The sequence below is a fragment of the Fusarium coffeatum genome (assembly GCF_003316985.1).
Source record: "Fusarium coffeatum strain FIESC_28 chromosome Unknown BRIP53273_contig_218, whole genome shotgun sequence".
In the NCBI taxonomy this organism is placed as follows: domain Eukaryota; kingdom Fungi; phylum Ascomycota; class Sordariomycetes; order Hypocreales; family Nectriaceae; genus Fusarium; species Fusarium coffeatum.
Window position 1 is genome coordinate 126,603 of NW_022158011.1, and position 12,069 is coordinate 138,671.

The 12,069-nt window shown below is 48.2% G+C and overlaps 1 protein-coding gene across 1 annotated transcript; it reads right to left on the reverse strand.

Annotated features, from left to right (window-relative positions):
• Positions 1–7,552: 7,552 nt before the first annotated feature.
• FIESC28_08956 (uncharacterized protein) lies at positions 7,553–8,300 on the reverse strand (the record flags this gene model as incomplete). The annotated part of the gene is made up of 4 exons (XM_031163093.1): positions 7,553–7,581; positions 7,639–7,804; positions 7,878–7,923; positions 7,975–8,300. 4 exons carry the CDS (start codon positions 8,298–8,300, stop codon positions 7,553–7,555), a joined length of 567 nt encoding a protein of 188 aa, XP_031012881.1.
• Between the last annotated feature and the right edge of the window lie 3,769 nt (positions 8,301–12,069).

Consider the following 12,069-nt stretch of genomic DNA (forward strand, 5'->3'; position numbering starts at 1 on the left):
CCGAGGAAATACGTCCTCGTCGCGTTACTATCCGTTGACCAGGCGCTGTATAGATGCAGGCTTATCTTGATGCTTGACGCGTGATGAAAGGCCCTCGTTATGAGAGTTTCGGTAGAATAGCTTCGATCACGACAATTGATCGATTTCTGTACAATACTCGATCTCAATGTTTCGTTTGGGATATTCTTCAAGCTTATTGAGCTGAAGACGTATTTCAACGAATCGAAGGATATCCGGTAGGGGCCACAATAAAGATATTGGGCACGCGTGCGTGAGCTGACAGGTCGAAACGAGCAGATATTGTGGCTTGACTGCCCTGATGATAGTGGGTGCAGCGATTTACACAGCCACACTAGTAAACAAAGTGCCGAGTTGAAAGAATATCAACAAGCACAAGACAAAAGCGACGACAGGACAGCGCTGGCTGGTCAGTTGCTTGTCTTAAGAGATCTGTCCAACCATAGACGTTAGCTCAAGTGTATATATATTGGGCTAGGGTAAGAGGAGCGGCGTAAAAACGGGGTCGGGAACGGTTGAGGTGCAGATGCGCGTCTGGAAAGCCACTCTTGATGCGTTGGCAACCCAGAGTCTCATGCATGACGGAATATGCAGAAGACGGGCCCACACCTTCCAGCCAGCCAGCTCACAAGCTATCGGCTCAGAGTTACAGGGACTGTAGGAATTGATTCTCGGGGCCTCAAACTAGGATATTGTCTTCGTTGGGCAGACTTGAGGCTGTAACATAGGATGCCGCTTTGCCTAGACTTCTGGCATCAAGGCTGGTGTCATTGATCTGCCTTGCCTGCAACGACGTAGCAAAATCGGCGAGCCGTCCACCCTCTGCAGTACTCAGTTCAACGACTGCTTTTGAGCGGCCGCGTCTGGGCATGCACCGATGAGCTTTGATGAAGCCAGGGCAGGCGAAGATGGAGCTGATTGGCTGTCATAGCTTGCTCTCTTCCGGGACTCTGGATAACTGCGGTCCTGCGCCTTGCAACAGGGTCCGGAAGCGGGGTATTGGCTCCCCAAAGGAAGAGACTTGCAGTATAGTACAGCTGCACACACCAAGACGTGTAAAGCAAGATTAAGGGAAATGGAAATTGAAAAGCATGGGCATGGGCATGGGCATGAGCGATACAAAAGAAACACGTGATACATACATCTTGGAGGATTGTACCCGAGCACCAAAAATATCGCTTGGACGACTATTGATGTTGTCAGTCTATATCAACGTATGTGCACGCAATGACGATTATGAGTGAAAGTCTGGATAGCAACAAAAGAGCAGGATACTTGATGTACCACAACTATTGATGACGATATACGACGCATGCGCTGGGCGTGGTTTTTGAACAAAAGACGCGTCTTGTCAATGATGTGGTATCAATTCAGAGATGCTGACAGTATCTGACAATCATCGCGACACGACGCGTTTAGTGTTCAGTCAAGCGAAACCACAAGCGATAAGAAAGGAAGTGTAAAATTCGCAGCGGTTTTGATGAGAGCAGTCCAGAATCGATGAAATTCAAATATACAAATCCGAATAGAGCAAAGAAAGTCGCATCTCTACGTACCTTTTGTGATGCAAGACGCTGATACGCGAACGCGGGTAGTCTTGAGCTTCTTGAGCTTGATCGTACAACGTCCCTTTTTTGAACGTCAATTAAGACAGCTCGAATCTGGGGTATAGTCGGGATCCGCAGGCAAGAATCGTCAGGTGATAGACAATGCGGCCAATGGATATGAACAAGACGATACTGTCAACGATGATAGGCTTCAGAGTTGTGAGTTGAAAAGGCGAAGCGAAGTCCGGAAGAGTGCTGATTTGCTGTGAGAGCAGGGTGGGTTTGGTCCGAACTGGGGTGGGTGGATTGTCTCGGATGAGTGACGGCTGGCCTTGTCGCGCGGCAAGTGCTGGTAGCTTCTGTCTAAATAAACGACAGGAAGCTTCAGAAAAGGCAGTTACAACCAACCAACCAAGTGCAAATTCGGTGAGGAAAAGAGTTGCCTTCCTGTGTTATGAACTCAAAATGGAAAGAGCAAAAGGTGGCGCTCGTATAAGGGGTTGGGAAGCGGCAAAAAATAATAATTTGACGGCGGAAATAAGATAACAGGTAGAATGGTGATGAATCAAGTTGGAGGTTGGTTGGATGAAATAGCGCGAAGGTTTGGGCTGTCGCGCAATGGGGGGGTTTTGAGGTATTAGAACAGCTTGAGCTGAGGGCTGGGCTGGGAGCAGCAGGGGTGGGAAAGTGACAAGCCGAACTGTGATAGAAAGTGATTGCCAATTGAGCTGAACGAAAGCTCGATCGTTGCTAATAACGACGCTGAACCGAAATATTGAATATTCAGGCGGTTCAGTTAGTCGGTATAATCTGTTAAGGCTGAAGCTATGAACGGATAGCTCCAGTGTTGCGCTGTGTGTTGCCTGTTAAGGTGATTTGACAGGTGTTGAGCGAATCGCAAGACTCAGAGCAAGCTTGTCGTGCGTTTGGCCAACCAAGGCGAGCAGCGCGAACAAAGCGTTTACGCGGTTGCTGGCTTGCGCGCGGGTGCGATCCAATTAAGACCAGACCAGAGATTGTTTGCGAATTGTGAATGGCTAGAGGAATAGCGAGACGGCCTGATCAAATCAAATTAATGTTTCGACAAGAGGCCTGGGACAAATAATCTGCGTTGAGTGGATGGGAGCAGAAGGATTGATTGGCCGTGAAGGAAGAAAGCCCGCGAGGAGGACGAGGAAATGCGAGAAGATGATTTGAGGGGCGGGATCCAGACTACTTCTACAATTTTTGACTGGCCAACAGTCATCAAGGTGGGCCCCAGACCTCGCCAGGTTTCTGATTGGGGAGGTCAGGGCATGACGCAAGGCCTCACGTCCAGTGCGCCTTCTGTATTGAAACGCGACTCTTTTTGCAGAAGGCCCCGGGTGTGGGGGGTGAGACAGCGACTGTCGTCGGACTTGATGGGGGCGTCCATAGTCAAGAATTGAAGCCTCAGTCTCATACACTTTAGGCTTCAATATTTCTCACAGCATCTTGTACACGAGCATACAGCACTTATACTTGGGAATAATTGTCTATGATTATTCTACTACCGTAGCTCAATTACTGCATTGATAAGTCGAGTCGACTACCAACATTTTGTTTCCTCTACTCATCGGCATTCACAACCGCGTCCCGATGCTCCGAGTATTCATGGAGCTTTGGACCCCGCGAAGTGGTGGGAGCCGAATCCTCCCTGTCTCGTATCTGATTCACACTGATTAGGTACCTACTCAGTACGTCCTTTATCTTTGGTTTCACCTCAAGCAGATTTTCTCGGTCTTCACGTACATTTAACGTTACTGATTTCTAGGCAGATTTGAGCTTTCGGCGGGCTGGCTGCTGTAAATGCCACCGAGTGACGACAGATGTCACGACCGAAATTCACCTGCTTACCCAGGCTTTCTCACCCCTCTCTCGTCGGCCGATCATTGTCTGGGCTGGAAAGACGATGGTGTATGGATGAGCTGGCAATCCGGCAGGGCTAAAATTAGCCCGTGTTTTTTACCTTTGACGTCGACAAAATAGGACGCGAGATCTTGTTTGAGCTCTAAGCTTGCTAAGCTGAAGCTTTTTTAAGCTAGAGCTTTCAGGTCCAAAGTCAAAAAAAGGTAGCTCGATTTGCTGCACGAAGAGCGGTGACTGGCTACGGACAGGTGCAGATTTACCCGTTCACTTACATGTCAACTTCGACAATACATACCTAATGTCCGTGGAAAGGGGCTTGAGCGGGCAAGGCTCCAATCAAGCCACTTGGTATGGATCTGTTCTTGGCCAGGCTGCTCCGTGATGTTCCTCTCTTTCTTCAAAGGAAGCTCTGCGATCTCGCGAAGTCATTGACACATGATGGTGGGAATACCTCTATTTTGTCAAGCAGGCTGCGAGAAGGACCACCATGAAAAACGATTGGCAAATGTCGGTGTGTTATCATTGACACTCCCTCACAGATAAATCCGGCGATCTGGACCTCTTTGTCACTGGTCGCATGTTGGAGATCAGAGACATTTCCAGCCTCAATGCTCACAATCGACTTGGCTTGGCTTTGATTCTGCATCAATTTGCATGTTTGCACGTTGAAAACGTAGCTCCACAGCGCCATGATCCACGTGCATAATCCCTTGGACGTACTGTAGTACTACTGTATCTACAGTACAGTGCCTGTACCTACTACACGAGCAGCAAAGCAAACTTCGCTTGCATCGAATGGGCGCACACATATCGAGTACGAGGGTACTGGATTCTTCCAAAATGTTCGCGAAACAGAGGCAAACGTATCGTTTTCTCTTCTCACGTTACTGTCGTAAAGCCCTGTCGTCGTCAATGTGTTCAATCCTGGAAGCTGCTCATACCGGCCGCAGTAGCTCGATCGTTCGTACGTAAGACCTATGGAGTCGGTGAGTGGCCGTGGATCCTTGGCTTTGTGGATCGCCATCAAGTAGCACGGCCGTCGCACCTCAATAGGAATATGCGGGACGGCCTGCCGAAGGGTCAGCATGTGGACGAGGAGCTCTGTCCAGTTGCACGCGGACGCGGCGCGTACCTTCAATTGACGTCTTGTTACTCCGTATACTCAGGACCGTAGGTTGTTCAGACTGATGCTATGTCATTACCCTCTTCAAACGCCAGGTTGCAGAATGATACTGACAAAAGCAAGATCAAGTCAGAGAGCAATCCATGTGCTATTCAACGGGGGTAGTACAACGAAGTGTTGTCGGATGTGCTTGATCTCATACATCGCCTCTCATGCACTGTCATGTCCATGAGTGCCAGGCCGCAGGGCCATATCGCCTCTCAATTATAGATACATTGCCTGCTTGTTTCTTCGTGTATCGCACCTCGTCTCAAATTGTGGGGGTCTAGTTAGGTGGTGTGTGTCCCTGTGTCTTGCTGCGCAGCTGCTGGCAATGATGGTGTTTGTGGATGACTGGATGCATGCGCATGGTTGGCCAGTTGTCACAAATTGGCTTGTGGCTTGGGATAAGATTTTGATGGTGTGGTTGGGTAGAGACCCGTCATCTTACTTCTCTCTTTCGTTCTCAGTCCGTTATTGATACAGAAAAGAAGGGTGCTGTAAGCTTGATTGACTATGGGGCTTCCCTTGATAGAACTGAGGATACGACATGGATCGATTGGTTACCAGCTTGTACCAGGGATCGATAATATTCCGATTGGCCTCGACCCATAGTTAGTAGCTACCTATTCATACATTGTGTATCCGTATTCAAGATGGAAATCAACAGCACCTCGGACCATGGTGTAGTGTTTACCTTCCTGCAATAAGTGATCGAGGTAGCGGATGACGGGATACCTGTGCCATCTTGGATCGCACCCCAATCATCGCATCTCACAACATCAATGCATGCAGCCGCCCTACCTATGATCTAGGACTGCAGGTATACCAGCCCAATCTCGACAGCCATGTCGCCGCAATACTTCTGAGACGATGACCTACTTGGCAACGGCACACATCGTACCGACATGGAAAGCCTAATGTGCTGCCTATTCAGCCAGTTTGTCTCGGGCTCGGGTCAGCCAGATGTTGTCTCCTTAATGCCAGGTGCTCGTGAGAACATAACTCCAATGCTTGACGTCCATACCTTCCCAACATCGGCCCATCTACAGTACGTACAACATCGGCCTGGCAATGCGTACGCCATCACTTCATCATGAAGCCCGATCGGCTTGCGGTATCCTGTAGCCTACGACCGCCTCGTCTTGGGCGGAGATGAAGCCGTCCTGTCACAACTGTAATGTCCGATCATCACCTCAGCCGCAATTTTCTCAGCTTATCAGGCTTTAATGCTGGTCATGTGAGTGTTAATCAAGCCGTCACTATCACAGTAACATGATTCATGCCTTTGCAATTTACCTCAACTTACAATATGACTGTTCTAGAGTTATTCTCCCGAAACTAGGCCCGGGTCGTACGCGACCGTCACAAATTGGGACATCACCAGCTTGTCGTACGGTTCTGATTCGCCATTAAACATCTTTAAATTTCATCCAATACCCTGGCTGCGCGCTTAATTCACCCACTCATATAAAGTTGTTCACGACATCACGTTCCAGACGCGTCCCAGCCCCTGACCTAAGCCCGTTGTTAGCCTCCGTTTCGTCCCTGCTAGCTTCAGCTCATTTGGCGTGACAAGCCAAAGCCCTTGCGATCACCTCTCATTCGTTGTCGCCGTTGAGCTCCTCAATGGGCTCCTCTCCTGTGCTTAGGGGCCCTTGGGCGGCGCGAGCCGACGATCGTCATCTCGGGCCACGGCGATTGCGTCTTTGTTCGGCAAGACATTGCTTCCTTTCCATCGCGATGCGTAATCTCCGATTGTTCTGATGGACCCATTCGGCTATCGGGATGAACAATTGTCCCCTGCGTTTCTCTGTATGTACCGTCTGATATCTGTAGACAACAAATCCTATGAGCAAGCTTTCCGTTGGTTGAGACACAAAATGCTCGCGTGTATTGGTTGATAGAACAGCTGCATCTGGAACTTGAAAGCATATATGGTCATTGTGCTATAGGGTAGCCTCAGCACAACATGCATGTAGATGGAAGTTGAAAGTTAATCAATGTGCAAAAAGACATTACATTTGACGAATAGAAATGCAAGAATGGAACTATATTTACGAGGCTCTGGTCTTGTTTGGGGCCATACTTCTAGGTTTGACTGTGGTATCAAACCTACGATCTAACCCGAGGGTAATGCACACAGACAGCTGTGACTTACACGACCCAAGCATATGACCCAAGCATTATTATTGAGATAGCAGTCAGTTTCTTCAATACTAAGTGGCGGTGGCCCATGAATTTGACAGAGTTTGTACCGCTAATAGTTCCGAGCGTGAATATAAAATCGTGAGTATGGCAGCATCATGTCCTTGGCGTCAGCGTTCTCAGGTGTACATGCAACACAAAGAAATTTGACGAAAAGTTCAGGTTCATACGGCCTTCTGAGAAGGTAATAGAAAGTTGAGTCAGAAGAGGGCCGTGTCAGGCGTACGATAGTGGCGAGGATAAGTGATTTCCATGCGCCATGAACTTTGCACAGGACATCACAAGCGCAAGACAGAATTTGAGCATGACCCTGGCATACGGCCGAAAAACATAGGAGAGGGCTGTATGACATGTGCAAGACCGATCGTTTGTGGTGTCATTGTCAATGTCAATGGCATGCTTTGCTTACCCTAATCAAGAGCGGAAGGAAAGCCATGATCCGGACGGATGGCTAAAGAACGAGGAGCCGCAAAAGGCCTGGTGTCTCGAGTAACATCAAGAAAGACCGTTCTTTGAAGGATACTGTATAATTGACCGCTAGGAAGCGCAAGGCATAGCGAGCAAGGGACTGGTTCGAATTTGATGATCGACTAAGTGGTCCAGGGACTGCTCTTGGAGTGTTCTTTAGTTATTTCTCATTTGTTATTATTCTAAGGATTTTCTAGTATACTGCTCAACACCGGAGTAACGCAGTGTCTCAGTATACTTCGGCATGATATATCCATGGCGCTTATTCGAGAACCTGCTCGGCCATGGAGACTGGAAGACCAGATTAGTATTCACGTTCATAAACCCGCTTGTACAGTTGTTACTTACCAGCGCTACCAGTGTTGTCAGGCTCAACGTATGTCTTGGTGACCTTGCCATCCTCCACCTTGAGAGCATATCGCTTACCGCGCATACCGCCGAAAACAGCGTAAGCCTCAAAACCGAGGTCCAGGGCCTTGGTAAACTCGCCGGTTGGGTCACCAAGGAACCGGATCTTGAAATTGATTGGGTTAGACAAGCTCAGATTAAGCCACTGGGGCGAGTCGTGAATATCGAGGTGGACTTACTCCGGTCTGCTTGGCGGGGTCGAGCTGCTCGCTCCATGCCTTCATGCTGTGACGGGAGTTAACATCATGTGAAATAAAACATTGACCATGAACCTACACAAAAGGGTCATTGACGGAGACGACAAAGACTTGTCCAGCCTGCTTGAGCTTGGGATGGTTGATGTATGAGGGGACGTGCTTGCTGGAGCATGTACCAGAGAAAGCCGCAGGGACGCCAACGATGTATCCATTGGACGTCTTAAACTCCTCGGCGAGATTGACTTTGTTTCCGGGGGAATCTTCGAGGAGAACATCAAGGTCCGGGATTTCTTGGCCGACACGGACCGAAGCTCGAGGGGTAGAGTGGAAGCTGCGAGCAGCCACGGAGATGGGGGCGGAGGGCCTGGCGAAGGCAATGCGTCGGAGAGGAGCTCGGAAAGACATGATCGATGATGGGTGAGGCGATTTAGAGGGATTTTGGTTTCGTTCAAAAAGGTTCTGCACGGCAATTGTTGTTGAGGTTCGTAGGTTTTGTTGGTGGAGCTTCGAAGCTCCAGGCAGGGGACCTCAGCTTTCTACGGAATGACATCACGCACGACGTGCTCCACCGCCCTGTCACAAGCTCGGAGCTTTGGTAGAGGATTGAGTTCCTCACCAAATATTGCATTTTGCATACCTGTAGGTATGTGAATGATGCAAAAGATTATGGAATATGAGAGATGCAAAGAAGAAATGGGCAGTAGCTGACGTATTGTGAGCGAATGCAGCCCTTTTCTCGACAAGTAAGCAATACTCCCGAAACCTGTAAAATTGTACCGGATTCTGAATTCGACCAGAACCTCAATTTTTGCTTTATATCTATCCATATATTCTGGGCTTTAGGACTTCGTGCCTTAGATCTGTAGTGAAATTTGTAACACAATTGAAATTAAACCAGTGGGAATGAATGCTATTTACAACAGACAACAAACGATGGAGTGTTTGCCTTGCTTCAGTGGATGTGGTAGTAAATAAGCAGGTGCTCTATTCAATGCTTACCTGCCCGGGCAAGACGTCCACCTTTAAGAGAGACTGAATAATAAGTAACCGCATGTGGAGCATTGGCATGATTATTTCGGGAACCTCCTTCCTCAAGCACATCGCATTCTCCCACGCCAACTAGCATCGCAAAATACAATCAAGGAATCTTCAGTTGCATGGTATATAGTCGTCCTTACTACCTCTACTGTAAGCTATAATCTTGAATACGCATGTGTAACTATTAATTAACCATGAGCAGCAGTAAACGATATAGATGTTACTATCATCGTACACTGTCTAGACCGCGGAGAACAATATCATGGAATCTTTCGACCATGGCGAATACTCAGTATCGAGCCGCAAGCATTCTGCAAGTGATACAAACAGCCAATACCAGCAAAAGGGCTCTATCATACATAGAGAAAATAAAAAACCGTCACCGTCAAGCCTGCCACTCACATACACACTACCCACCTGGCTTCAACATGCTCATGTGGTTCATACCGTCGACTTTAAAGTCGAGAGTGACTGTGCAAGAGACAGTCAGGATATAGAAAGCGGTATCTTCATCCGGACTCACAAGACTAGGATGCATGGCGACCTCTTCATCCCCCGTCAGAATCCAGAGTCAGGTCGATATGAGATTGTACGCCAGAAATAGGATAACCTGGTTCTTCACAAGAATTTCGACTCCGAGTGTGCAGTCGGGATACTCTATAAAAGAGACTACAATATCTATTTCGACTACATTCTACGTCTGGTGCCTTCGCCAGAAGACAGGAACCGTGGTACCTTGGTTCAACGCAAATATGACGACCATGACTTGCCCCCTTCAGACTCGATCGGATGGGTGACGGCTGTCATTCAGGTGCTAGGAACACATCGCATGCTGATAGAGGAGGAGCCTGACGATTGGTACATCGACGATAGGGGAGTGTTCCAGGAACGTGGGAGGGAGGAGACTGAAGTTCAGGACATGGTTTATTGCGGGATCTCTACCATACTAAACTACGAGCCCAAAAAATGAGCCCCCCATGGCCAGGTTTGGGCATCGCGAGTAGTATGATATAGACGCATATAGCCAGGTATAGACGACATTCGAGTCAGAAATAGCGAACCGTTACATATGCCACACGAGAGACATTGCATGTTGCAGAAGAATACCTTACAATGAGAACTTGCCAGCTTGGTGCCTTGCGTGACTTGTTATTGATCACTTAATATATTGGCTTTGTTAATCTGGAAAAGGGTACAGTCATGTAACAGACCCCTTATGCCATCCATCCTTGCCATCACTTGCAAGCTGGACCAATGTGGCCGCTTCTGTTTCAAAAGGTTTAACGGGTGAGTTTGATTCCCACAAGGTACTATTTTTGCAGATATATATGATCATTTAGCATTGACTTTTTGCCCTTGTCAGACACAAGGATAAGACAGGGCATAAGATGATGAGCAGGTCTCGAGACAGCCGGCAAAGCCGATGTAGAGGGTTTAGCAATCTGATACCGGAATCAACCGAGCCTGGGTATGGGTTGTTGCATAAAAGGTAACATGAATCCCACTCGACTGTATGCATGTATTTTTGTAGCCGATGGGGACAAACTAGGCTCGTCCCGTTGGCAAAGTGGTCTTCGTTTCAGAATTGACCAAGGATTTAAACGACTGACATACGGAGCCCCGGATGGGGAATTAGTGGAAGAATCACATCATCTGTGCTTTATGACTTCGATCACGTACGTCAAGAACATACATAAGAAGATCAAGTGACTCCCTCCTCGCGTATTCGGAAAACCCGGTCGTCGGCGGTATGTTTCATTTCTTCCAGCTAGTAAAGTTGACGTGTAAGATAGTACCATCGGCGTGCCTGTATTGTCCACCAGGCACAATTCTCCTATAGGCTAATAAGAGAGAGCTTACGACCTGAAGCCAGTCAGCTTACTACTGTTGTGGTGTATATATAAGTGAGTACAAGTACAAGGTCGAGATATCACTGACCTTGGTGACAAGCACGTGGGGAAGCGGCTTCTTCATCCTGACAGTCTGCTCCGTAGTTCGTGCCTGAGACCCATCAGCAACATAAATGAGGATGAGCTGAGGTCAGAAATGACAGGTCTAAACGCGGGACATTTCGCCGTTGGCCGTGGAGTCGGCGAACAAGCTATAATTACGTTACACGCAAGGAGTGCTGGAACAGGCGGACCTAGCCACAACTACCATTGGATGATACAGAAGTTGGCTGGGTCTTCAACGTTGGTTCCAACTCCCCGGCTCGAGCTGCCTAGCGATACTGTGCCGGATATGTTGATGTGATGTGCAGCTACTAGCTCCATGCACTTTATCACCCGCTTTGACGTTTGCTTGCTTTTTCCTCAAGGCTTGGGCTTGGGACCCGACAGACTGAACTATGAGTTGAAGACGTACTGCAACACGTCAGGCTCTAGACTATCTGACTATGTATGCATGTCAGAAGCTTTAGTGTTGCTGAATGATTTACTCTGGCTTTACCAGGAGACTCAAGCCATCCACCATCTTTCAGTTTTAAGGATCTGGCGTCGTCTGGACCTTGAATCAGCTCAGCCACAATGCTATGTTAGAAACAATGTCTTCCTCGGAGTAGACAATCCGCCGTTATTAAAGCTGCCGCCGTTGTTAACGAGAACGAGTGGCTTGCGTTGCATCCAGAACACAATAAATGTGGAGGGAATACTCTTTATTTTTCGAGAATGACTTGTCATGGTCGGCTATCCAACATCAACATGCCAGCCTTTCTTCAGTTTCCACTTTTCGATTAAAGAGAACCACAGAAGTATATGAGCAGGACGTGATATCGACGATCATAGAGGAGACTTGGCGTATGAGATTGTAGTTGGGCTGCCAAGCGCCTCGCATTCGCCAAAGAAGTTACGATCTGTTTGACCAGGTTCATCTGCTGCGATAATGCCCAAGACGGTGATCTCTCCAACTCTGCAGCCGTTTGTCGTTGCATCGCGTTTCTTTGCCGGCGATCGACAATGGCCTAAGCAGGCTAAGCTACAATCGCAGCCCGCAACGCTTTTTCTACAGGGAGCAAGAAACCAGGTCCTGTTCTTGTGCTGGAAGTACCGTTGGGCTTGGTGTACTTGGACAATGAGCAGGGGAATGGGTATGGCAGGCAGGGGGGCCTGAAAGGAAGGAAAAAAAAAAAAAAAAAAAA